The sequence below is a fragment of the Oreochromis aureus genome, linkage group 19, assembly GCF_013358895.1.
Source record: "Oreochromis aureus strain Israel breed Guangdong linkage group 19, ZZ_aureus, whole genome shotgun sequence".
Classification (NCBI taxonomy): domain Eukaryota; kingdom Metazoa; phylum Chordata; class Actinopteri; order Cichliformes; family Cichlidae; genus Oreochromis; species Oreochromis aureus.
Genome location: NC_052960.1, coordinates 7,857,105 through 7,884,827, shown reverse-complemented (window position 1 = coordinate 7,884,827; position 27,723 = coordinate 7,857,105). Strand labels below are relative to the sequence as shown.

At 37.8% G+C, this 27,723-nt stretch overlaps 1 protein-coding gene across 1 annotated transcript in view; it reads right to left on the bottom strand.

Annotated features, from left to right (window-relative positions):
• The window catches only part of babam2 (BRISC and BRCA1 A complex member 2), a 111,631-nt gene that overhangs the window by 74,198 nt on the left and 9,710 nt on the right, over positions 1-27,723 (bottom strand). The window contains exons 4-5 of the mRNA XM_031733418.2: positions 21,814-21,908; positions 2,236-2,430 (exon numbers count right to left, since the gene is read on the bottom strand). Of these exons, the coding sequence (XP_031589278.1) occupies positions 2,236-2,430; positions 21,814-21,908 (290 nt within the window). The remainder of the gene's footprint in view (positions 1-2,235; positions 2,431-21,813; positions 21,909-27,723) is intronic.

The following is a 27,723-nucleotide window of genomic DNA, read 5'->3' as shown; positions in this document are numbered from 1 at the left end:
CTTTTTCCATTTCTTGGAATAAGACATGTTCCCCACACAAAATTAAACTAATGATGTTTGCATCTGTAACGATGTTATAAAAAATAACCTTTTTAAAACACGGGACACTGACGCACTCTTGTTCTTTAAAGTTCCAAACTAATTAAAATATCTTACCTGAATTACCTCATGTCTCGCTGTGACATAGTGACCGCAACAATACAACACTTGTTTGGCTTATTTCTTTCACTGGCTTCATCAAACTACATTTTATTTAAAATAATACCAACACTGTATTTGAAGTGTTATATGTTATATGCAAATTTATGCAGTATGATGTTCCAAGGCCAAACACTGAATCTAAATGTACAACCTGTGGTGTACGCAGATAACTGGTTCATCAGTTATTTTCACTGTACTTTCGGATAATGTCTTCACACAAGAAAACATAAAAATAAGAATTACCTCAAAATCTGTAATAGCACAAAAAGCGCAAATTAAAATTCACACAGTTCTGACTTTTATAAACTGGAGCAGGCAGTCTTATTACCTGATGTTTTTCCTGAGGCTTCCAGACACATGAAAAAGTATGAAATTGCAAAAAGTACAAGTGTCTACGTGCTTTCAGATTGTGTTTGCCTGTAATTGTGACCAAGATGATGGTAACAAAAATTGCAAACATTTTCTTGCAGCTGGATGTGTTTCATTGCATGCACGGTGCTTTCATACATGTGCAGGCCACCCATATACGCCAATGGTAGCCCAAGTATATTTGTCATTTTCATAGATGATCACCTTGTTCTTATTTGGAAAGCAGAACTGCTGCTAACCAGCTGTACCAAACGAGCCCTTCCTGTCTGGTGTTTACTCATTGACCAACACATTTTAGTTACTTTTTCCACACGTGTTGCCTACAGTCTGAGGCACAAATGAGAATACAATCTTTAATTTCTCGTAACATCCTCATTTGTATTTGCTGTTTGCTAAAGGGCCATCAGTTCCACTAATGCCATGTGCACTTCAGCGGCGTTTGATTATTCAGTATTGTTAAATAAAATCTTGTGTAAGTGTACCGTTGCTGGGAGCGGTCTGTTGGCTGTTGAGGTCATGTGACGTCAAACGAACAAAAGATAGGCCCTGGAATGCAGAACTCTTAAATACAGGAAATGTCGAAATATCTTGTTTGTTTCACTTGACATTTGCATTAGCTATTTGGTTATTTTGTGTTTGATTGTGTAAGTTAAAACAACTATTAAACTAACTATAATTTTTTACCATTTGCTTCCCTAGTGTGTCAAAGTCAGTCTGATCAGGCACTATAAAAGTTTCCCTCTGTTTCTTGTCTGTTGGGTCTGTTTTGATCAGCCTGGTCTGAGTTTATTTTGCTAGAGTGTTATGTTACGCTGGCATTTTAACTTGAGTGTAGTTCTGTTTATTTGACCTTCTTCAAGATCCCAGAGCAATTATCTGACTTTTTCTACGTTTCTTTATAACGAGCTTTTGAGTTCAATAAAATATATTTGCTTTAAGACCTAATTGTGCTTGTCGTGCCTAGCCAGCTCAATCCTTCAGAGTGACGGGCAGAACGACGACTACCCTCTCCACTTGCACTCCAAGGTGGAGTCTGAGCCTGTCCACCTAACAAGAGATTTGCTGGACAGGCAGCTGCATATATTGTTTACTTATTTACTTGCAATTAAAATACTTGCTGAGGAGTGCCTAAAAAAAAGGTATAATTTTATAATCCTTTTAAGCATGGGTGTTCCTGCTTTCACACGCACTAACATGTGTACACAAATGCACACTGCCAAAAATATAGTTTAATTCTGTGGAAGGAATGAGTTCACAGAGATATAAGAAAAGGAGTTAGAATATCGCACCCTTTAAGATTAACAATGATTTAGTTTCTCAGTGCAAGAGTATAATGGCCAAGATGGGCAGCAGTTTAATCAAATCCACATAATTTTGTGCGTAAGACACAAAATAAGTTTGGATCAATACACAAGATCAAGATTTTAATGCAAAACATCCAGATTTTAAACTTCAAAATTAAGAATGTGCTAATAAAGTCAGAAAGGGTTAAACGTCACAGATGTCTTAGGCCAAACAGAGAAAATAATAAAGACCATCAACTGCGTCATAAATAAGAATATACCAGTGGAAACCTTTCCTCTGTGTTTCTTTTTAACTGCTATCATGCAACTCTTGTTTTCTTAAAATGCAAAAACTTCACAAAATCCGTAAACAGGAGCTTACCCAGCTGTTCTTGCGTCCAGCATAAATCTCCATGTTGCGGCCGTAGTTGGGGTCTTCCAGCAGGCTGTCATACTCAAAGAGCAGTCTGGAGCTCTCACGCAGACGCAGGCACTGGTAGTGATGGTACTGCTGGATGAGCTCCTTCACCAGCTGGAGCAGACATTCAGGATTCCCAGCATCCCAGTGGACCAAGTGCTGAAGCAGACACCAGAGATGGTATGTCAGGAAAGATATTAGACACCCCTCCATCAACAAGTCTATGTTCACATGTGAAGTCTGTAGTCTGAATATATGCCATTTTGTTCATTCAAATATTTAAAATGTGTTTCTTTTATGATAAAATTGACTGAAAATGATCGTTAACGGCATTCAATAATTTTAGAAAATCTTTCGTAGATAAAGGAATCAGTACAAGTATCATGATCACAAATAGGACCATTCACTCCTGAATAAAATATAATGGGGTGATAGATGACCCAATTCGACCCATTAAGTTGCTAAAACAACTTGGTTGCTTGAGACCATCAAAGCAACTGACCAAACAGCCATGCCTCATCCTGTGGTGGTGTACAAAGTCCAAATAAAATAATAATAATAACAACTTAGATTTGTATAGCGCCTTTCAAGAAACCCAAATAAAAGTGAGAGTGCAGAGGATGAAAGGATCAAACAAGGGACTTTCATCCATGTTCAACGTGAAACCAAAAGTAAATATGGAGTTATTATTTTTAGACAAAAGCATCTTTCACTTTCAGTTACTTAAAGAAAATATCTGTTGTCAAAGACAGTTTGGTTAAAGTGTTTTTCCCGTGCTGCAAAAACTCCCGGATCACAAAAACTTTCAAACTGTAGAATGTGGTTGTCATTTGAAAAACTAAATCAAACAAAAAAGATGAAACATAAAAAAAACAAGACAACAAGAGGTTTTGTCTACAGGTAACCTTACATATTTACCATTACCTTGGGATAACACATAAGAAAACACATAGACTTCTTAGGTAACACAGATATTTTGCCTCTATACTATGTAGACAAATAACGCGTATAGTCACCACTCGAACTCCAATATTGAGTTAGCGAAAACTCTGACAGGCATAAGAATATAAGTCTTTATCCATCATATTCCATCTGCACACTCCTCAAATATATCAGCAACGTAGTTTTTGGTAATGTGAAAACCTGTTGGAAAATATAGACTAGAGTATAGGTTATTTTGCAAGGAGCAATCATGGAACGCATCAGCTAGTGCATTCAATCTTCTCTCTCTGAAGGCTAACAGGAAGCATTTTGGAGCTCATGGTATTACAAGCATATATAGAAGTGGACATCTAGTTTAATCCCTGTTTGGGGTGAAATATTGCTGTCAGCTAATCTCCAATTTTAGCACCATATTCCAAATTGGTTACAACAGTGTAAAATGTTGGGAAAATAGTTGCACAGAGAAAGAAAATAATACTATTTGTAGCAGTAAAGACAGACCTTAAGAACATGGTAGTGGGGAAAAACTGGTTCATCTTGGAAAAAGGTTAGTTGCCTAATTCTGAACAGCCTACTTCCCATTACAGATTGAGGAGGAAAGGGTTGTGCTAAAGGATGTCCTGTGGCCACATTTAAACTGATATGGAAAAGTACTGAGTCTGAACTGATGTACGTGCCACATTTCTGACCTCTGTTGCCACAATGATTGAAGATTTAGGATAACAAGGCAGCTTGTATTGTCAGGATGCATACAAGAGCCCAACCGCTCAATTTACTTATGTGATTTTACTACAGCAATAAAATATCTGGTGTTTGAATAGATTAGATTTAGTGCACTGTACATGTCTAAATGCTCTGTTGTGAATCTCTCTTTCACCAAACTAGTTTTAGTGATCACAAGCAGAACTTGACCCTTTGGGACCAATATGCAAATTTACAGGATGCAGCTACAACCATCTGCCACATGTCAGTGAGCAGAACCAACCAAACATGACCGACTGGTCTAATTCTACCAAATAAAATAAAATAAATTGCCCTTTTCCCCCTCACTCTGAAAGAGAACACAATCATTGATGCGCAAGGAATAAAATAATTAGAATTAATGTGAACAACACTGTGCAAAAAATAAACAGCAGAAAACATGTCAGGTCTAATCAAGTAAAATGGATGGCTGCGCTCTTGACAATGAATGTTGTGAGAGCTTTATAACAGAGATGCAAATCAAGACCAAAGCAAAGAAAAATAAATTACTGATTTAATGAGTCTACCTCATTGTCTGGACTGGAAAAGGCTGTGCGTGTTTAAAGAGATTCAAATGATAATTTAAAATTGCTCTTTGACGAGCGGCCATTTGCCACTTCTAGTTTTTACACAACTGCTGCCTTGTTCACAATCATCCAAGGTGATTAGATACAAGTCATTTTGGAAAAGGTAAGATTAAATCTGCCAGCGGGGAAACTTTTTCTCCCCGAAATATTTAACATGCAGACGATGAGGAGGGGAAGGAAAGGGGTCGAATGGACATTTTGGTTTAAGGATCATGGCCGTCTCGTGCAGCCCCCTGGTCCTGAAAAGTGAAAGTGAGTCTCCATTCTGAAACTCATTCTCATTCTGAAAGTGAAATACTGCTGGCAGATTCAAATTGTGGATAAGTCAGAACCAAGTAATGCAACTTGATGACATAACCACACTGGCCCAAGTAAATGTGAAACTTCCCCAACCTAAATGATGAGCAAGCTGGAAAAGGATGCCTTTTCAGTGAGCACTGAGTATGTGGAAGGATTAATAGGTGCTAGGAATGCCGTAACCATTAACATGCATTATATTAAGGCATCAAAATCAGGATCTATTTGACTTGCATTAGCTTGTCTTTTCAACTGTCTGTCTCCCTCCTGGCAGTCCAATGGAGAAGGCTTTCATTGTTTCACAGCAAACCACAGCCTCTTTTTGTCAAGGGAGGAGGAATGGCAAGGGCAGGCTAAACAGAGACGGTGACCTCATCGTCCTGACCCACCAGTGGTTACCAGCAATGCCGGGATTCCCGAAATAAGGGGGAGATGAAAACAAGGATGGGCATTGTCCAAAAGAGGCAGTCAGTGCCTTGGGGTAGGAGGGAGCTGAAACCGAGGAGAGACTTAGGAAGTGCTGTGTCAGGATTGTGACACAGAATATCAGCGAAGCTCCACTGAGGAAGGCGAGAGGGAGGGAGGAGGGATAGGAGGTGAGTGGGTAGGGAGAGAGGAAAAAAGAAGGCTCCAGAGCTCAGGCAAGCAGTCCAAGGCCAAAGAAACTGGACTGAGCTTAGGAATTTATACTCCCTGTGATAGGTAATAATAAACATGTGAAGTAAACTCAGTGAGAGAAAAGTATTTTTTAATCAGTCTTAAAATTAGACAGCTGTGATGGACATACCACAGAACTGCTGTTGAGAAAAAGCAAAGGAATAAGACAGGCTATTTCACAGAAACACTCCCTCAGTAATTACAGTTAAGGTGCCCTCAAGCTTAGTACTTAACCTCTCCTTCAGTGGAGCTATTCATTGGCCAATGACACAAGAGCTGAGCTTCTGTTGGGTGGCTCCCAGGTAAAAGAGACTGCTGCTGAAAAGGTTGACTTTGCCCTGCATAAAACTGTTCTGTGCTCAGGCATTCATTTAGATGGTTTTGTAAGGAACACGCGGAAGTGAAAGTGATCATAGATACTACAAAGCTGCTACAGTTAATATCATGAATATTTGTCCCAGTTTCTACCTGCCTCACCCCAAACGGTCACGGCACATTGCTGTGCCTCCCTGAACCCAGTTCTGTTGGAGGTTTCTTCTTCTTAAAAGGGAGTTTTTCTTTCCCACTGTTGCCAAAGTGCTTGTTCATAATATGATCATATGATTGTTGGGTTTTTCTGTTTTCTTTGTATTATTGTAGGGTCTTTACTTTACAATATAGAGAGCCTACTGGGACCTGTTGTTGTAATTTCTGTGCAAAATTTGGTGCTCATAAAGTCTAAAAATGTTCCAACACATGCACTTTGAACATTTTGAGCGAATCACTTCGGGTTTTTGTTTATAGTTGCCCTTTTGCACACAATCATTTAATGCCCAGTCAGACTGACTCAGATGTTTGTACTCACACAAGCAGCACCGCCTGGTGTGCATGTTTGAAAATCATAGAAAGTATATAAAAGATGAAAACAGCAAACTGGATGTCACACAATGGTTTGTAAAATCCCAGTATGAAGCTTCAGATTGAGCATTATTGTAGTTGGCATCTCTGTTTTTTTTAACCCAGGTATCACAAGCGAGGCATCAATGTGACTGAGAAACTGAGGGACTCTGCATTCTGAATTCTAAAGCATACACTGCTCCTTTTTTGACTCCAGTGGGGACCATAATTTGCAAAATGAGCACTTGAAACTGGTGATTGAAGCCAATAACCTCATCAGAAAAGTGTTTACCAAAGTCACAAATCAAGGAAGCAGAGGACTGTTTTCCCATAGATTTCTAAACAACCAGATTTAGTTTTTCCATCCAGAGGATTCATCCTCTGAAGGCCATTGGAAATGAAGTTTTCAGGACGTTATGTCCATCTTCTAACCTTACAAAACACATTGAAAGATGCTAAGATATTTCACTGGTGACCGTGCTGCTTTGTTATACATTTCATTGAAGTAGAATGTCAAAAGATCACCAATTTCAGTGGCAAACCTTTCAGTTGATGCTTCATAAAAGCTTTAAGCTGCTGGTGGTGCAAATGAATACTCAGGGGATCTAAACATTATATTCTTATGTTCTGGGGAATAGCTGTAGGATATTTTAATGCATTCAGTCCACTTTTATCAAAATGTTTCACATTCATGGCATTCCAAATCTCACTAAAATATTATCCATGCAGTGAGCATAAATATATTTAACCGAGGTGCTACAGTTGAGATAATTTAGACTGAATCAAAGTGTTAAACTAACTTATGGTCTGACCAACAAAGCATCTAACACTGCTTCTGAACCAGGCTGTTAGGGCAGCTAAAAAATGTACAGTTAAAAACAGCGAGTGCACTTGTCTTTGTCTCATATTGTTCGAATGTTCTGACTTTGAGTTAACAAGGCAAAGCTTGAATGCTGCAGAAAAACATTGGTCAAACATAGACGCAAGCAGAATGAAAAGCACTGAGCCAAAAAGCAATGTTCATGTGTTGCAATGTGTGTGTCTGTGTGTGTAGACATGAGAGTCTGTACAGACTCTTCACTGAATTGATTTTACACGCTCTGCTGAAGGCTGTGTGTGCCAAAAGAAATCTATGTGTATTTTTTTTCATGAATAGGATAAGCCCTGCGGAAAATGTACAGATTTGATACATGGAAAAAAAAAACAACAAAAAACAAAAGATGCAATAGTCACAATCTAGGCTATTTGAAAGCTAAGATTGAACATTTGATGAGATGAAGTGGGGGAAAAAATCCATCTATATGCCCTCTAGATCAGTCTGTATGGAAGTCACACATCTTTCTTAGGGCTTTAACCACAGGGGGTAGCTATCATGGTCTCAACAATAGTCCCCAGTTCAATCTGGACCTTATAATCCAATTATTTTGTCACAACACAGTGGCTAAACCTGTGTCAAAAGATTAAGCCTAACCTTGGCTGATGATAAAACCAGTCAACTTTAATAAATAAAAATTGATACCTTCCATTTTTGAAAAGAGCTCATATCTGTAAGGGAAGCAATTTATAATCGTATTACCTTAAGATATTAGGATTTGATTCAATATCAATGTTAAAAACTGCAGATTAAAAATATATTGGATTAGCATTAGGATTTAGCATTTTGGAGGTATTCATGTGTCAGCGTGTCCAAGTCAATGCTGAAAATACAGTCAAAATAGCTTAGACATAAATATTATAGAACACTACGCCTTTTAAAAGAAAATGCTACTTCTCTCTGCCTATTGATTAATTTACTCAAATTACAGCTTGTTAAATTAAATGGGCAGTGTGTGGCTTTACGCATGAAAAAACATGAAAAGAACATGAAAAGAACAGCTTGTCCTTAAAGTAAATCAAAGAAAACAGTCCATAAAGAGAACTTGCAATCCACTGGTCCTACTTTTAAAATAGTTGCTCCGCAAACGGAGCTCATGTTCTCTGAAATCTAACATCTCAGCAGGAGGACCAGTAACTTGGACCTCTCTAGCAAAGAACAGTAATTTGAGAAAGTTTTAAATATAGTATCAAATACATTTATCAGACTTCCAGAGTTAACAAGCGGCACTTACACAAAAAATAAGATAAAAGTTGACCAATCTCATTTCCTGCAATGTCAACAAGCACTCTAATGTTTCGGTATTGTGGCCTTCATCAGAGGAAGGTTGTAACATCAGCGTGGTTGGACAGTCGTGGCTATGATAAATTCTCACTATAAATCTATTTGTCAACTTTTTGACAGGCTGCCTTGTTAGCTGTGGAACTTGATGATTTGATCTAGTATCTAAGGAACTGAGGGCCCAGTGAATCATCTTTTACTTCCAATAACAATCTATCCACAACATTATGGAAACCAACAGGTTTTAAGAGCTGACTGACTGGCCGGGCACCAGGATTACATGATTTCCGGTTTTTGGCTCGAATCAGTGACTGGCCATTCAGTCTCACGTATAACCAACTATTAGCCAGTCCTTCTCATGGATCTACAACATGCGCAGAGCAGCACAGCAAATAGTCACATGCAGACAATGCTTGCTAAATGTTTGTAACAATGAACATAATTATACACTTAAGACACCTTCACCTTGCTGAACATGGACATTTTAGTAAAGGGGGTTGAACTGTAGGGATGGGAATTAATAAGAATTTAGCAATTCTATTATCAATATCACTTATCCATTCGATTCCTTATCTATTCCCTTATCGATTCTCTTTGGTTCATTATCACCATCATCTCTAAGCAGCATATCAAAGACATTACATTCATGCAAAATAATTACAAGCTGTGTGGTCACATGCTTGTGAATGTTAGAGGTATTTCCTCTCTTTGTAGAGGTCAGTGTTGGGGTCATTACTCAAACAAAGTAAAGTAAAAAAGTTATTACACATATTACACAGAACACTTTTCTTAAAAGTAACACAGTACGTTTCTTAATTACACCAAGGAGAAAGACATTCGTTATACTACTCGTTATGTTACTTTCATTTTACTCTCTAAAATGATCTGAAACACACAATCTCATAATTACCGTTTAACAATATAAACCTGAAGCTACAGCTCCACACGCCAACACAAATCCCTATCCTAATGAGGACACCTATATCCTTCTCTTAGTATTTAGGTATGAACACAAAGCTGACAGCACAAATCAAAGATGAAAACCAGCACATACTCAGCATTTACTCAGCTTTAGCATCATTCTGGGTTCTAGGCTAGCATAGGGTTCGCATGTTGTCTATGCAGGTGCTTGCAAAGAACTGAAGTTGTGTTAGTGTTATAATGCAGTTGTTTCTGTCCTGCAGCAGTCTCCACGTTACCATCACACTCTCGTCTTTTTGTGCAATAAAAACAAGAGTAATTTTCATATCCAAGCTGTAGTCTGCACCACTATTTGCATCCTCTGACACACAAACTGAAATTAGCTGATCATAGCAAGACTGCAAGAACTGATAAGCGGGATTGACAGGCAGCCAGACTAACGATTCCAAGGAAGTGGACTTCTGGGAACATTCTCAGTTCCCATCCCTATTGTACTGCAAGCCATTTTCAGTTAATTACCCTTTTCTTGTACCTCCCTCAGCAGGAGAGCTTTTTTTAACGGAAAACATTTTGTTTGGGGGAAACTCAAGTTCACTAATTTCTTTTATTATAAAAATAAAATGAATAAAAAGTTGACTTTTGTTTATGTATCGCAAACAAGAAATTGGATGTGAATGTGGAATAATCAGTTTAAGCAGGTCAAATTTACAAACGAATAAAAAATAAATAATCTGAATCAGCTAATAAAATTGCAACCGGCGCTGCCAACACTAACATCAATTTTCTGCTTTCTGTACAGCCCATAAACTATACTTTAACAATTCCAAGCTTACAAAAAAAAGAGCTTTAAATCATGTTTTCCTGCTTCTATTGACTGTAGACAGATGACTGTACGTTTTACAAAACAGTCAATCAAATGCTTCCCATTCGATCAAGATTAATTTAAGCACACTTTTACTTTCAAGCTCTCATGTCTACTGCTAATTTCCCAATTTTAAAACAAAAAAAATCATCTGATAAAATCTTAATCCACACACAGTACCTGAACTAAAATGAATTCTTTCAGAAATGGGGGCAAAGGAAGCACTGTAGGAATATACAATATTAAAAACTAGTGTGTTTTTTAATATTTAAAGCATGTAAATCAGTTCTGATAGCCCCCCAATAATCTGACCCTTTAAAGGGCCAGTTCACCAAATGTTAAAAAGTTCTCCCTGGTGAGAAAAATGGAAATAATTTGGCTGAAAAGAAGGACTCTAAAACTATAACTCACATGTAATACTTAATGTACTTAATGTAGTACTTTTATTGTAAATGATGTGGCCCGATTAAATTCAGCGTAGGAAGAAAAGCCATTCTGAGCTAGGAAACCCAGTGTTTTCATTTTATTTATCCAGATATTTAAATAAAACTCATGTATAAAAACTCTAGTGTAAGACTCCATCTTATGCAGCACCATACAAGCTGGGTTGTAACATATTACTCAAGAGAAACGACATAGTTCATATAATTACAGCAATCGGAGTATATCTGCCTGTGTAGCACAGTACATATGTTGAGCATAAGGAAAGAACTCAACAAAAAATAAGTGTTTTCCTTTAAGAACAAAATGTGCACCTAAATTGGGCATCTTCACACTGAATAGACCCAAGTTGACAGAATTATGTCTTCCTGTGCCATCCGTCTGTACCATCTTCGATCCAATATTTATCTTAGGCCAATAAGAGAGGGACTGGCATCTGAAAATGCAAGATAATTATATAGGCCAAGAGAAGATATTTGTTTTTACGTCTTAAATGTGATTTTTATAGATGCTGGCAACCTGATCCAATAAATCGCTGTAGACTTGAAAGTGTGAGGCATTAAAAAACTCCCAAGTATTAAATTAATCTCTGTTAGTCGCTAATTCAAGTGTGGGCTCACACCCTGTTTCGCCCCCGGAGAGTGCCAAGTGTAAGATCATGCTAAATTGCTCTTGTCATGTGTTGAAGACACTTGGCATTCTCAGCCCAGTGTATTTTCCTTCACTGTGATCTGTGCGGTTTGTGTCCAACACAGAGCAACTTGTTGACAGAAATAGCACTTTTCAGACTACTTTTAATGTGGTTCACCAATCCATCGTGAGGGCTGAGTGCGCTGTCCCATCTAAATCTTGGCATTTGTTTCATACATCAACTAGTGTTTAGGAATAGCCAGCACCCCTTTCCTTCATCAGTCTCTGCTTGCAAACAATACCCTGCACATGAAAAGCATTCCCAGACCTGTCAGTGAGTGCTGCCGATAATAAACTCCAATAAAAGCTGGAACCCATTATTCCCAAAAGCAGGAAGGAAGCGGGAGCAACAGTTGGTACACTATGCACAGGTTGACATAATGTAGCTTTATGGGCCATCTGAGGTTCTTTGTTAAAACAGTAACAGGGGACGAGTTGGAGCAGCAGATAGGAAGCGCTCATCAATGCTTGGCATGCAGTATTACCAGAGGGTAACAAGACGCTGGGAATGTTTCCTTTTCCTAGATGGGAGAACACTTAAATTGGCTTCACACTCCATTTTTTGTGGGAGTTGTCCTGATACAATGCCTCATTGTGTAAGTCCTCATCTTCTCTCAGGAGTCTTAATTTGTTGGGAAGGTGGCTGGGGGGGGCACACACGTTTGTGTACATGTTTCTTATTGCTACTAAATAAAGTGAAAAGATTAAAACCAAGGCTAATCTCTTCTGCACTTTTCCCTGAGCACAAAAATACGATGCAGTCATAAAATTTCCTATTTTTAGGGATGCAATTTTCTGATACAGAGTACTGACCCAATCCCAGCTGGAAAAACACTGGTTACTTTATTTTAAATAAACAAATACTGCATCCATTCAAGCCTTTTGGAGAGTTTTGGTGATATTAACTATAAAATAGAAAGTATGTAATACAGACTGTCTAAAAAAAGTTTGCGCTCTAGTTATGGTGACTGAAATTAAGTATTTGATTGGTCCTGTTAATTAGCAATAATTATCTGGTATCTATAAGTGTAGAGCACTAGCCAGGTTTGCAATCAAAATATGGTCCCTTCAGCCTTCAGAAATCAACATGACAGTGACCAAAATGCTAACAATGAGGCTTCAAAACAAGGAGTACAAAAATCAATTTGTAATGTGGCTACATCCATTTTTTATTTAGAGTCTTTGGGTGAGTTAGTTGTCCACTTTGGTGTTTTCATGATATTTACTGCCCAATCAAAAAATATAGAATATTTTAAACACTTGTGCCTTCAGCCTTTCAAGTCCACAACCCCAGATTCTACCCAGGCATTTCTCTTGAATCTGTATAATGCTCGCAGCGTAAACGGTTAAACGTTTGCTCTAAATTAAAAGGGGGGAAAACAACAGTAATACACTGGTGAGTTACCTGTTTTACCAAAAGAGACCAACAGAAATTAGTTTAAGTATGGGTTTGTCAGACAATATGTCTGTCTTTCTTAACCTGCATGAATACAACATGAGGTTTATCAAAAATTAAATATCTTACTCAACTGGGGTAATTGAGAGGCAGCTAGACTTCCATCAGCACTATCATTAGCTGAACTATCATTACAATTGGAGCTAAGGGGACAGATAAATACAGTAAATAACTATATTTATTTCCTGACATGAAAAGCCAATTTGGTATATTTTTGATATTTTCTCAGTTACAGGTGACACAGACCAGTCCAGTTAGAGGGAACAGAGCCAAACGAGATATCCTTACACTTCAACAGTTCCAAAATATGTGGAATTTCCACAGTAACAAGAAAGAGCCAACCTTTGAACTGCACAGCAGATCACTGCAAAAAGGTTAAGTGGAAACATGTTGAAGCCGTGTGCAGAGAGGCTATCGCAGCTAACCCACGCTCTCAGGCACATGCAGAATGGGAAAGATTCAGAATGCAGGGGAACTCCCAAAAGTTTAGTACCTGCACGCATCACTGGACAAGTCTAGACCAGAGAAATGATTACACACAAAGAAAGGGGGCAACGGGGGCAAACAAATGGTAGCAGTAGTTGAGTAACAAAGAGAAGAACCATTAGAGATGACTGTTCTTACATGATCCAAGCTCACTCCCCGTATCACAATAGGTTAAAGAAGATAAAGGGTTTTGTGATTTCATCGGCTAATGACACCTTCAGATTTGGTTTTACTGTCTTAAATGCACAGAGTAGGGAAGCCGATTACTCATGTAGCTGAATGGGTTAACAGATGCAGATTCTAACAATACTGTCTGCAGCCATCGGTGGTGAAACACACCAAAACATTTCTGCCCCACAGTGGGTTGTCTTGCTCCATCTGATGTCAGTATGAGTGAACGGGAACATTTTGTGCTGTTTATTCAAATCACTGTCAGTGATCTGAGAAGCACATGATTTATATTTTCTGGGGCCAAAACACAGAAAACCTTTTAAGGCTTCTCATGTTGCAATATTATTATTATAATACCTATAACTCACTCTAGATGTGGGTGTGCATGCTGACTATGTACAACAAATTATGTGAAGGGAATGGGTGGTAAAAATTCAAGATTACAGAACAGTGCACCACAATCACAGATCAGCCACAAGCAAAATGCACCATCACGACAATCATACCCAGACATGCTCCAGCATGCGCACTGAATACACAACTTCAAACTCTTACCCAATCAGCTTCAACGCTTTTAGTTTTTTTCTATATCTTTTGATTTTTTCGGAAAGGGGGGGCATTCCATACAAACATTTGTACAAACACTGAAGTCCAGTGTGTTGCCATCACTTGGTGAATTAGGGAAGAAAAAATGTATGATGCAACATAACCTACGTAAGGAATTAAAATGGTATTGCTCTCCACCTTCCCTCCCTTCCGCCCTCTGTCTTTGTCATTTCCTCCTTTCTGGTCAATTTTCCCAGCAACCCGTGGGCAGACCTGTTCTGCTGTATTCCTGTCACCAAGTTTGGTTAACACGTCTTTCCAAACTCCACTTCTCTGAGCTCTCCACCTCTGCTCTAAACACGATCCACTATCACAGATAAGCCAGAAACTGATCTTCTCTTGAAATCTTGATAAGAAATTTATTTTAAGTGCTTTTATGTTTAATCTTAAGGTGGACATGATCATATCATATCATGTCAGCAGGATTTAGATCTTTTTTTACTGGTCTGGGTTTTTTTTAGAACTAGTCTCCGTTCTGATCTCACCGACCTTAGAGAACTGATTATTAGGCACCATTGCCAAGAAGATGGGGTCATTTCAGTCAGAAGAAAATCAGACAAAATCTTTGTGCTGCTTCTGACCACTATTGGTGAACTTTCCATTGTTGTCACTTGTAAAGTTGCTGATGTTAATGATTCCAACTCTAGGCCAGTAAATTAGAGCCCCAAAATTCAGAATGGGCATCTCAAGCAAAAACACTAGAAACTATTCAAGTATTCTCTGAAGATTGCCCCCAGGACTAACCCATTTTCAAGTCACTGCACTCAGTTATGGCACACTTATGACTTTCTGGCTTTTCTATGAGAATTTAGTTTTGAAGGAATTTCACAAAAGACGTGATGGCTGTAGTTATCTTTGGTTTTGCAAGGTTATTTTCTTTATTCAATAGCATGTTCATTCATGATAAAATCGTAGTAAAGACATGTTGATTTTAATGGAACTTTCTGTTAAGAAAAAATAATTTAAAATAGTTGGGGCACTTGCACTGCATTTGTGGAAAGGCAATAAATGCGCTTCTAAATATAAATAACAGAGCATTCCTTTCCTGTTTTGGTGCAATCTCTTACAAGCGTCAAGCAGTTAACTTTGTCCATCTTTGGTCAGTAAAGGGACTCAAGTATTGTGACTGTAGATGGACTTTTGTGCTAAGTAAACTGATTGATGTACAGCACCAAATCAGGATACGCAATGCCAAATTGGTCTCACAACATTGAGATTGCAACATCAACAACGGCAACAACAGCAATAACAATAATAATAGTAATAATTATTATTATTGGGAGAGGGCAGATTATTGGCCAGTCATCTTAAAACATCACAAACGATTACAGGGTAATGCAATGAATCTAATATCTAATATCCAATGAAAAGCCAGAAACCAACAGGGCATTATTTTGTCAGACCATATGTCAAATGAACATACAAAGTACAAAATATCCAAATCTAGTAACAATTACACATATCTCCAATAAAAAAAAAAGCCCTTCACCTCTTGATGGAGGTCAAACAACGCATTAGTCCAGATTGCTGGCTGCATTAAATGTTAGTTGTATTCGAGTGTATTCCTTTCGTTTATATCTATATTGTAGTGTATTGAGGCCACCCAAATAAGCCACTTCAGTTAAGGCTATTTTAGGGTGTTTTAGTCAAAGTGGCGTGTTATACAGTCTCGACATGCTCGCCATAGTTTCACTAATCTCCGATAAGCCTCCTTCCCAATTAAATCTTTAGGTTAAACAGTCATGAATGTGTCAGTGTGGTTAAGTGTTGCGGTGGCAATCATAGGCCGACTTAAGATTTATCCATGTTGAAAGGAACAATGGCTCCCTCTGAGCCCAAAATAAACCCATTAGACTGGCAGATGACTTTCCATTGCTTTGACATACAGTAATTAGAGTCATGAAACTAGTATGAGGCTAACATGACTGACCAGTTAAAAAACAACCCACTAAGAGTTTCAAAGCACGCTGAGGCAGGGAGCAGCCCTGGTGGCCAATTAGCAATGGTCTGGATGCTATTTAGCCTACATCTGTACTTTCCAGTCAACCCTTGCACCCTAGCAACAATATAACAGCGAACCTCAATAAATTTGTGACAGACTTTTCTCATATTCCATGGCTCATGGAACTGTTCGGCTATAAATGGTTTATTTGTGGGACATGTGGCCTCTCATCATCCAGCAGGGATATTTAAAGTCTCTTTCATTCATCATCCATTGTGGTTAAAACTCTTGGAAGGGCTTTTCTTAACAATTGCAGAGGTTTGAGGATTACTTTGTTATTGCTGCCTTTGTAGTCCATGTTTGACTTGCTATACCTTCTAAAGGTGGCAAGGCTCCTAGAGTTTCCTCAAGTAAGTACAACAAGTGACTAGCTTCTGCCAGAGGTCTCTTTCTGTTAAAACGGAACTTAAAGTGCTGCTTGCAATGGATTGCTTGCCTATTGGGGATCTAAGTCTAACATTTAAAAGTTTTAGGTTACCTTAAAGCTGTAGATATCAGATCAACTTCCGAATTGACAAGGTTAATAATTTCTGAGTCTCCTCTTTGAAGGAGACTCAGACTCTGAGTCTCCTCTTTGAAGGAGACTCAGAAATGAGATGAAAACTTGGACAAAAGTTAATGATAACATGCTGTCCATAGCAATAAGTCAGTACTGCCATGTGGATAAAACTGACACGTTTTGGCTAGAAAATCACTTGAGACTTGAGTCGTTTCACCATCGGTTTTTTTGTGAGTACTTGATGTGACTTTTTTGTTGTTTTTAACAGAGTTTAAAGTTAATCCATCCATCTACTTTTGAATGCATGAGGGATCAAAAGCACTGGTGAAAACAGCACAAATTAAAAACCCCCAAACCTCATGCTTCAAGGGTCTGTAACTTAAGAAGATAAATGTATATTGGTCCAATAGATATGTTATTGTACAAAAAAAATAAAGCATTTCTAAGAAGGTCAGGTAGAAACTTTTCTCAGATTTGACCCTCATTTGTAGGAGAAGTACAACCTGTCAAGAAAAAAAGATTGCAAAATTATGTTTTTGGATAAAGTCGTCAAACTTTTCAAATGTTTTTACGAGATTTCACTGGTGATACTATATACATGCAGCTTTTGAAATGGTTGATGCGTTCCATCTATTTACATACAACTTTACTCCTTAGGTTTTTAGATGAACGGTTAAAAGTGAGACCGTTATAAAATGTTCTACAAAATGGGAAAAGCCTTTAATAAGAGTGGAATTTCTTTTCCATAAAAACATCTTTGGTGAGTGGACATTTTGAGACTTGCTAGCATTTCACACTAACCAGAGAGAAGGCAACGATTTAAGCATATATTATCGTCACCTCCAAAAGTAAGTTTTAATGCATGAAGTTGTGGTTGTGGTTATCTTAGACATGCTCTCACAATGATGTGCTCAGGCTAAAACCGTAGTTAAGTAGGAGTCTAATTGTCTAAAAGGAAACATTTTCTCTCAAGATTTTAGAATATGTTATACAGTTTCTAACATGCATATAATATTACCAAACCTTACTGATCATCTACTGTGTAGCACATGCATCATGTTTTAGTCCTCCCTTTTCTTTTGCAACAACAATACATTTCCCTGTCTAAACAGAAACATGGATAATAAACCTACTCAAGGCCTGGTGACAGCAGGGAAAAACACAAGCCTAAACAGAGAAGCTAATGATACCCTTGACTGGCTGTAAACAAGAGCAATGTGTTGCTGAGACATCAGGAATTCAACCAGCCACTGACAGAGGACCTAAAATTAGCCTAATGTTTACCCCCTGGATAACAATGGCTAGAAACATAGTCCACTAGAAGTAGAACTCACAAGCACCAAGAGATATTAAGAGACAGTGTCACACAAAAATGTTTTGTTCCTTATTATCAGTGCAAAGTTATTTATTTTCATAAAAACATGTTACTCTAATGGTAAGTCACAGTTTTATATATCAAAATAATATTTTTCAGATAACAATCAGTTTTAACAATCTAAATTCCCACGGCCAGTACTGACGGTAAATATTCACAAGAGATATGAGGGGGAAATTAATGAACTCCACGGAATCGAGTGTTTTTAACACTGAGAGGGGGATGTACTTACTGAAAATATAGAGGAAAAAGGAGGGAGTGGGGATCTCAGGCAGAGAGACAGACGAAGGGGGATTATGAAAGCATGAAGTGCAAAACGCAGCAAGACTATAAGTGAGAAAATAAACAAGCACTGGGCTGCCAAGCACTGGCTCAGCGGAGGTACTTCCCCTTATGTGCACAGCTGGATTTATGAGACGGTGAGCAATACTCCCCTCACTTCTCCCAGACTCTGACACAAGCAGGGGAATTTAGCAGCTCCATGCTAGTCTGCTTCAAAAATAGCAATGGATAACTACCCAGTAGTAGCTACATAGCTATAGCAGCACAGTACTGAAAAGTTTGCACATTTCCAACTAGCCCTATTGGCATGTCTGTGTTTGGTTTACCATAATCTAATAACCCAACACAGACATGCCAATAGAAATTACTTTTAAAGCAATGGTTGTACAAGGTCAATGGTTTGATTAGTAGCAATTACCAAAGCCTGTGGAGATGAAAGAATTACAGTCATATTCATTTATTTCAGAGCACATTTAAAAAAAAATACACGGGCCTTGTGTAGGTACTGGATCCCTGTTTGGCTTCTTCCTTTTAGGTCCTTCTCCTTGGCCTCCTCCGATACCTTTTTTAATGTATTAGGTGTGATTGCGTTGATTGCATCCTATGTTTGGGTCACACATTGACTTTGATCACAAAATGAATTCATCGGGTGTGTTTGGGCTAATATTTTGTGCTATCATCAAAAATTGTTGCTGGGTTCTGTAGCCTGCTTTAGCCAGGCAAAAACATGATGACATGCCCTATACAATGTGATTTAGTGTCCACGAGGGACCCTAGGGTCAGAATGATGTAAATTTAATCATCAGCGAGTGTATCTGTGGCTGCGTAGATGTAACCGTGCTGCCAAATTTGCTGTGGCCGTTCAGGCACGTTGTCACAATGAGGTACCCTTTTGCCATCTTGCCACAGTGCGAGTCGTTTGGCCTAATATTTTTCTTTGGTTGCCTCAGGAAGTAACAGTAAAACTAGGCTCCAATAGTTTGACCCTGGGGGATAAAATGCACAACCCTGTAAACAAGGAGCATGCCCCTGACTGCGCTCCTGACCCAACAAGCCCTCTTGATTTCAGAGCCATGGGCTCTGATAACAATGGCACAGTGGAAAATTAGTACACCTCAACTGACCATGATAATTCACGGCATGTCCGGGCACCTGTGAAGCTCAGCCCACATGTCAAGGCATTTGCTTGTCTCAAACTGCTCTGTAGCTATAGCAGCTGTTTGATAGTAGACATTCATGCTCTACCTGGATAGTTAATAATAATAATACTAATAATAACAAACTTTATTTGTATAGAACTTGTGTGATACACACTTGCAAACATAATAGGTAACCCTCCTGTATACCACCCACCCAACTCCTGTTCAAGTCTTCTATTCGTAAGGGGCAACCAGTCTTTTCAAATCTTGATTGTGTAAGCGTGTGATTTTGCACACTAAAAACTGCATGCGACTTTGTGATTGTAAGAGATATATATATATATATATATACACATATACATATACATACATACACATATACATATATAGATAGATATAGATATAGATATATAGATATTAGATTAAAATAACATAAAAAGACAAAATATTAGGCTATCCAAACACAGGAAATTACATTGGTGTAATTATTACGCAATGTAATTCAGGAATGACATGCTAAACCAGTGACCAATCGAGCTGAAATAGAACTCCTAACTGTTTAACCAGCTTAACTATGTAAATATAAACATTTCTACTTTGCCAAGTTTAACATACATTTTCATTTGTTTGCAACTAAGTTGGCTGTTATAACTTCATGTCAGAAAAACAAACCTACAGAAAAAAATACTACAGACATTTACTCAAAAGTATGCTAATTACACAGAGTAGACTGTAGAGTGCGCTCTATGGGATATTAGATGCAACGCTTCTGTTTGGAAGGAACAGCCAATGAGAAGAAAGCTGGTTTTAAGTGCAAATGCCATTAAAAAAGCAAGGAACTGGGTTTCAGGCAGAGCACAAATTGAGAAACTGCACCAAGGGCCAGTATAGTATGATGAAATATTATTTTGAACTGTAACTCATGCAAAGCTCCTCAAGTACGGTCCGGTATTAAAAATCTAAAGTTAAAAAGGTTTAAACTTTAAACACTCCCCAAAATTTCATTCTGTTCATCTGCACGTAGCGATTTCAGTGGGAGAAACATTTCATCACTCATCCAAGTGACCTAACAAGTGATGAAATGTTTCTCCCACTGAAAATGCTGACATGCTGAGAGAATCAACTTTTCGGGATTTCCTTACCTGGATGATTGAGCATAGATCAAGACAACTTTAAACACTGCAGCTGCCATATACCATAACTGAGAAAATAGAGCCTTTATAAACATTATCTGGATTTTTGCAGATTAGTCCAGTATAGTGATTCTTTACCATCATTACCCATTCTTTACTCCAAGCCAGCGATTTTTGGGAAGACATAAGCAGCTTCTTTCACTTGTATTTTAGTTTCTGAGAAATCTTTTAATGTTTGGGAGACAGAAATTTCAAACTTTCTGGTTTAATTGTGAAACCTTTTAGAATGCATCTGCTGTAAAGCACTCTTTCTGTAAAGTTACCCCATAACAGTAATTCTGACCAAGTATTCATTTTTATCTCTCAAAATCCATTGGGATTTACTGGAACTTACAGTGATGATGCAATTACCTTTTGTGGTGCAACAGCTTTTATTAATATGCAAAACAAACAACCACACCTAAACCATCTGAAACTACACAATGCTGATGCAATCTGTCCTTGAAAACCAGTTCTCCTGCTAGGCTCAAAACCGTTTGCAGCTGTCCACATACTTCTGTGTTGACATTTTATGGTTAAAAAAGAAATACACTTGGAAAATGACTTCTTGGAACCATTTTTAAAGAGGAAAATTAATGACAATTAAACAAAACATGACTGAACAAATACCAAGAACGTCCAGGTAAATTTCCAGGAAGAAGAGCATTCACATGAACCTAATAAAATTTTAAATTATAATTTGTGCATCTAAAAAGAAGTACTCTCCTTATGAAAAAGGGCACAATATAAACATGGACAGTACATTTTAATTTGTTCAGACTAGCTTTCCAGTGAGTCACAGATTCACAGAGGTGATCAGGTTTACAGATAAACAGCAAGTCAAAACAATTAGAAGTTACTGAAGTGTAATCACTACAACAGCTAAGGCTCAACATCCACAGAAAATGCACAGTGTTTGTTTGCTTTTCTAAAATTTAGATATACTATGAATGAAACTTCTCCTGCCCACTTCAGTCAATAAGGTTGTAACCATCCACCATTTGAAGAAAGTGTGTCATATATTTGACATGCACAATTAATAAAAATGAATCCAAAGAGGTGGATTTAGCAAATGCATGTTCTGGTGTGGAGCAGAGCATCATGATAAAGACTGTACTCACTGGAAAATTATAAAAAACTTTCCCTCTATTAATTAAACATTTCACATTCTTCCATTCTACTCACTGGTAGTTCGGAGGGTTCAGGGAGAAACTCAGCATCTTCTCCAAAAATAAAATCTGGAGGCAATTCTGGATAGCATGCATTGAATATGATATCCCCTGGGAGAAAAGAGAAGAACGCGTTATTACTCGTTTCATTAAAACACAAATCTGAAATGTTTGCTTGTACTGCAGTAAGTGTTGTAAACAGCCACAATTTACCAAGGAAGTGACTGAGCTTTGATCACACATAAGATCATTTCCATTTAGTTTTAATCAAAGTTGACTTCTTCTCAACAAATAATTAAAAAACAAAAAAACAATGCATCAATCTTCTGTATTCTGTCTGCTATTATGAAATGAAAGAGTTTTTTGAAGCATTACTGAAACCAGGAAATTGTGGTGGTTGTGTGTGGTTTTACTAGTTGCATTAGTGCATTTAAGCTCTAGCGTCTTGTAGTTTTAAGTGCCTTAAATAAGAAAACTTCACATTCACCCTTGCAACCATTAAAAACCTTGGCACAGCAGCACATTAGCAAAAGTTTTAAGATTATGCCTTTTCATTGCATATTCAATTTAAATTCCATATTATGTACCCCATATAGTAAACCACACACTAAAAAAAACTTCAAGCAATACATCATCTTAAGTTTTTTTTTTTTAATGATGACCAGCTAAATGACAGTGCAAGCTGAATGACACATCCCATATTAAGAACAGCAATTACTTGTAATAATAACTCTATATTAAACATGTTTTGGTGAGTGATTAGCAACCTGCAACCCTGAGGCTAAAATCTGCAGTTCCCTTAATTCCTATGGGGACTGACTTCGAAAATGAGCCAATCCCTATAAACTCATGTTAAAATGTTTAGTTTTACAGGAACAAAACACTATTTTGACCTTTACGGTTAGTTTACCTATTTATACGGGGTTTTGCTTAAACTTAGCAGCTCTGATTGACAGGTGTGTCGGTATGGCCAGCTGTAGTGGATAGCTTTGTGTTTGAGCCTTTAAATATTTTTAATGCAACTATCTGAAAGTAGTTTAATATTCTGGCACTTGTAGTAACACATCGTTAATGTAGTTGGTGTTTCAGTTTTGGTGAGTGGCATTCTCCTTCTATATATATTCTTTGGTGATTACCACTCTTAATGAGCAAAGGCAAGGCAACTTTCAAATGTACACTAAGCAGAGAATCACTCTGCACACTCCTGTCCTATTACAATGATTAATCCCAATACCCACTGCACTCATTGAGTCACAGCTTTGCGATTCTAACGTAAAGCTACATAAAACACCTACAAGTATGCAATTAATCTTTAGACACATGAACTAAAAAAAATAAAACTTTAAATATTACTTAGGTTAATGTTACTCATATAAACAGTATCAATAAATGTAGGTGCACAAAACATAAATAAATTCTAGATTTAAAAAATGATTATTATTGTTTAAAGTAAAACAAAATGTTCCAGTAGAAAAAGTTAACTTTCAGCATTATATTCATCTTCTTTTGCCTGCTCCATTTCTAACTGTCTGTAAATTTGCTCCACCCGAACTGACATCCATCTGACATACAAATCTTGCTGTCTCTCCTGATAACTCCAAATGAAAATCTAAGCATCTTCAACTCTTCCAGCTCCAGCTTCAGCTTCCTGTCTTTTTGTCAGTGCCACCGACTCCAAACCGTACATCACTACAAGTTTTGCCTCTATGTTGTAAAGCTTCCCTTTCAGTCCTGCAGCTATCCTTCTGTCACCCTTGACACTCTGTCCACTCCACCCTGCCTGTACTCTTTCACCTCTCTCGTGGCCTGACCACTGCTTTGGCTGGTCCCCACATATTTACTGTAAACTACATAACCATATTCAAACTCTTATACACATATGATACAAGTCATTTTGTGTTTAATAAATATATTTAATAAATAAATAAAAATTATTACAAACATATTGAGATAAAATTACAAAAATATAAGCGCACACTGGAAATGGCCCTCACTGGCTCACATAACAAAGCTTGGTTCACAATGTTCTTAAATTACGTTACACAACTCTATTTCTGTGCTGCAAGACGTCCTGTTCTGCTTTTTTTTTCTTTTTCTTTTTGTTCCACACAGCAAGAAGAGGCAAACACACACATGTGGAAGTATTTTTCCAGTGGAGAAGAGTCAAACGAGGAAACGAGAGGTTGTGTCGTAAACCAGCTCCAAACCACTGGAAGCTTGACAGAAAAACTGCTGGCGTGGTTCCAGAGGGAAATGGAGGTCTTGGAAGAGCAGACTTCACAGGTTATAGAGGATTTTGTATGATGTTTTCTTCATACATGCTCAGACAGCAAGAAGAAGCTTCACTCAAACGTGACTGCATAATGTACCTTCTCTCCAAATCTTATTCAGACAGACGTTTTATTGAAGTCAGAAGGGTACAATGTGTACAACTACAAAGCAGTACCAGCCATGGCGGTCACGTGGAAGAGGCTGGGTTTATATTGATAGTGATTAGCTGTGTACAGAGTGTGCCATGCCAAGCAGATCCATAGACCAATCTGCAGCTCTGCATCCTTGATTAGACAAACCTCTTTCCTGAGGCACAGGAAAGTATAACAGCTGCGTGCCACGCCAGAATACCCGTGCCAGTTTTCCTTTTCTGTTGCTTTGCTCAGGTTGCTGCTTTCTGTCTCCATTAATTTCTGTTTAACTTTAAATATAATTCAAACGAAAATGAAATATAAATGAACAAAGTAGTGAAGGTATTAGGGAACACGGGGTCATCCATGAGAGAATAAGGTCGACTTAAACTCCTCCAACCTTATTTTTTTAAGTATCTCCGGGTCTTGTTCGTGAGCGGAGGAGGAGAGTGAAGCGGGGACTGGATTGGTGTAGTGTCTGCAGTAATGTGAAAGCTTTACTGTCTGCTGAACCATGGCAAATACTGGTCAGTCTACATTCCTGTCATCACCTGTTGCCACCAGCTGTGGCTAGTGAAAAAAAGAATACGATGACTGAAGATATAATCAAAGGAAAAAGGAGCTTCCTATAGAAGAGCTCAGTCATCTGGGAAGAGCCGCTGCTCCTCCATACTGAAAGAAGTCAACTGGTGGTTCTGAAATCTGACTAGGATGCCCTCTCGATGCCTCCTAAGTGACATGCGTCAGGCATGTGCATTTCACATCTGCATTTCATGGGGGACTGAAACAGACCAGAGACATAGTGGTGACATAACATCTGTCAGCTGACTTGCGAATGCTTTGCTGTCTGCTCAAAAAAGATATAGTTTTTTCACAACATAGACATTTTTTCCTTCATTTTCATACTATTGAGTTTCATTTTTACACATTGTTTGAGAAGGTTCAAGAAAGAATTTTGGTTTAAATAAAACCTTTCATACATTTCAAGTCATGCACATAACCACCAGAGGGTTACTTCATCAATCAATCAGTGATTAGTCTGTTATAGTGAATTGGGTCCATTGCAGAGCATTTTGGGGGAATTCTGGTGAAAAAATGTTTTGTGGACTAACGACGCTGACATTAAATAACCTGAGAAGGAAGCCAACAACATGTATGATCTAAACATATCACTACGTACTGCTATGAAAACATCATTATGACAGCAAAGTATGGTTCCAGGCTGCTTAGCTGGCTCTGGATATCGTTAACTCCCCACCATCAGCTAGAAAACTAATTCCCAGATATCTGACATTTATGCCAGAAATCATCATTGAAAGGGGACCTCATCTGCTTATTTCTAGCCCCACAGTTTTATTCCTTACTCCACTAGAGTAGCTTTGCATGAGTCCTAGTTGAAAATAATCATTATTTCATACTGGGCCTTCGCACAGCCACAGCCCCATCTTTGTGACATCATACAGAACCGAGTGCGGAGAAAACAGTCTAAACAGTCTGTCTAGAACAGTTTAAACACAGTGTTTAATGCACAGGTTACTTGTATATACTCTGACCTGATTATCTGTAACTTTGGACATGTTTAATTTGAGCAACCAACACTGGAACCGAATAAATATCAGAGAAAATAAGGAAAAGAAAGGGCTCATTTAGTTTTTTTCCACCTGCACTGGGAATGTTTAAACTTTCAAGCCACCGAGTCGGGTTATTTAAGAGCTGAGCTGTATATTTATATGTGCCTTTCTGATAATTGCAAAAAGTGTTTTCTACGAGGAACTTGTCAATCTGCTGCTCCTACAGCTTTTAACTTTTTTTTACCTCTGAAATATATGTATGTTTTTAACTTGTGATTCTCGTTACAACATGTTTTGCAGTGAACCACAGCTAACAGAGCTAGAATAGCAAGCTATATAGCTGCACAAGCCTCGAGGCTAACCCTGACTTTTTTGAATAAAAATGATTAAAAAATCATAATTAATGACATTTCAGCATTTCAGAATATTAGACTATACAAACAAAACAGTCTAGGTATAACAAACACAAACATGGGCATTAAAATAAAGCATACCTGTATAAAATATAAATGACCTCAAGTTATTTCAGTTAATAAAGTAGTGTAATCTATCCATTTGAGGGTTAAAGGGTGTGTTCAATAAAAACACAAATGCATAATTGCCTGGGTGTGTTTGTGTATACTTGGGGCTTAAATGAAGATAACATTTTAAATCACATTTTAAAAACTGAGTAATGCAGAAAACCTTGTCATGCCAAAGGATTCATGTTCAAGGTTCCTCCTATGACTTTATTTAACTTTGAAGAAGTCTATATCTTGTACCACTATGTGCGTTTATTGCTGGCTTGTTGGGGCTGCGGATATGTCATGTTTTTTTTTTAACTTCTGTTTCTCGAGAGACAATCCTTTAACGTCACTAAAATATAAGTTATAGCAACACAATCCATGAGTCTAGCCACAACATCTTTATATAGCTCATAACCATTTCTGCCTGAACAGATTTTTCTTTTTTTGCAGATTATGCAAAATAAGAAAAACCTACTTCCTCTATCTGGAGAAAATGTGGCCTAGGAGAACAAAAAAGTAACTATGATCAAACTTAAGATGCGCACTGCAGGACTTTTTGTACATTAAATCTTGACAAATTGATAAATACTATATCAGTCTTTCCACAAATGTGGATCACATTTTTTTATTATTAGGAGTTGCACAAGAAGGGGATCCTGCCTTGCTTTGAAAACAACTCTAAAATGTGTAGGCATCCGTTCAAAGAAAATGTTGATAAGTCATCAGCCACAGCTTCACCAATCAAGCTGACATATCTGGCTTGTGTTATGTCTCTATCTTTGAAGTGGGTGAGAATATCAGCTGTAAACCCTGTTGAGAGATTTAGATACATGTGAATGCAAAATATATTCAGGTTATCCTGATAACTATGTTTTTTACAAGATCTGTTACTTCAACACATTTAATTTGTTAGGCTCCCGTAAAACTTTGGAGGCTCCAGTCACAGTCAATGCAGGCAATCACCAATAAGTTTTGAATTTACCATTACTATCACACTGACTGATTTTCTCCCTCAGGCTCTGGAGAGAAAGCTTGTGATGTGGCGATTTGATTGAGAAGTGAGCAGCTCTTCCAGTAAAAGCTCAGTGGTACAAACAGCAGCATGTTTTATTGGTGTTATTTCATTACCATCATGAGAAAAATTGCCATCTTGTTTTTGTAGTTAAGAAATTCCTGTGGTTGCCTTTGGTCTTAGTGCCTGCTCAGTAGCCGCAATTACAAAACCCTCCTATGGCATTGTGTATTAAAGTGACAAACAATCTTTACGAGGCATTTTTACTTGCAAGCCCAACCAAACTGACTAAAAGTCTTCCACATCATTTTAATTTCAATTTGATTTTCGGTTTCATATAATGTCAGTTCACAACAGGGGCTAAATATCACTAAAAGACAGAACCCCAGTGATTTGACAGTGAGGAGGAAAAACAGTTAGAGACCTCTGGCAGAA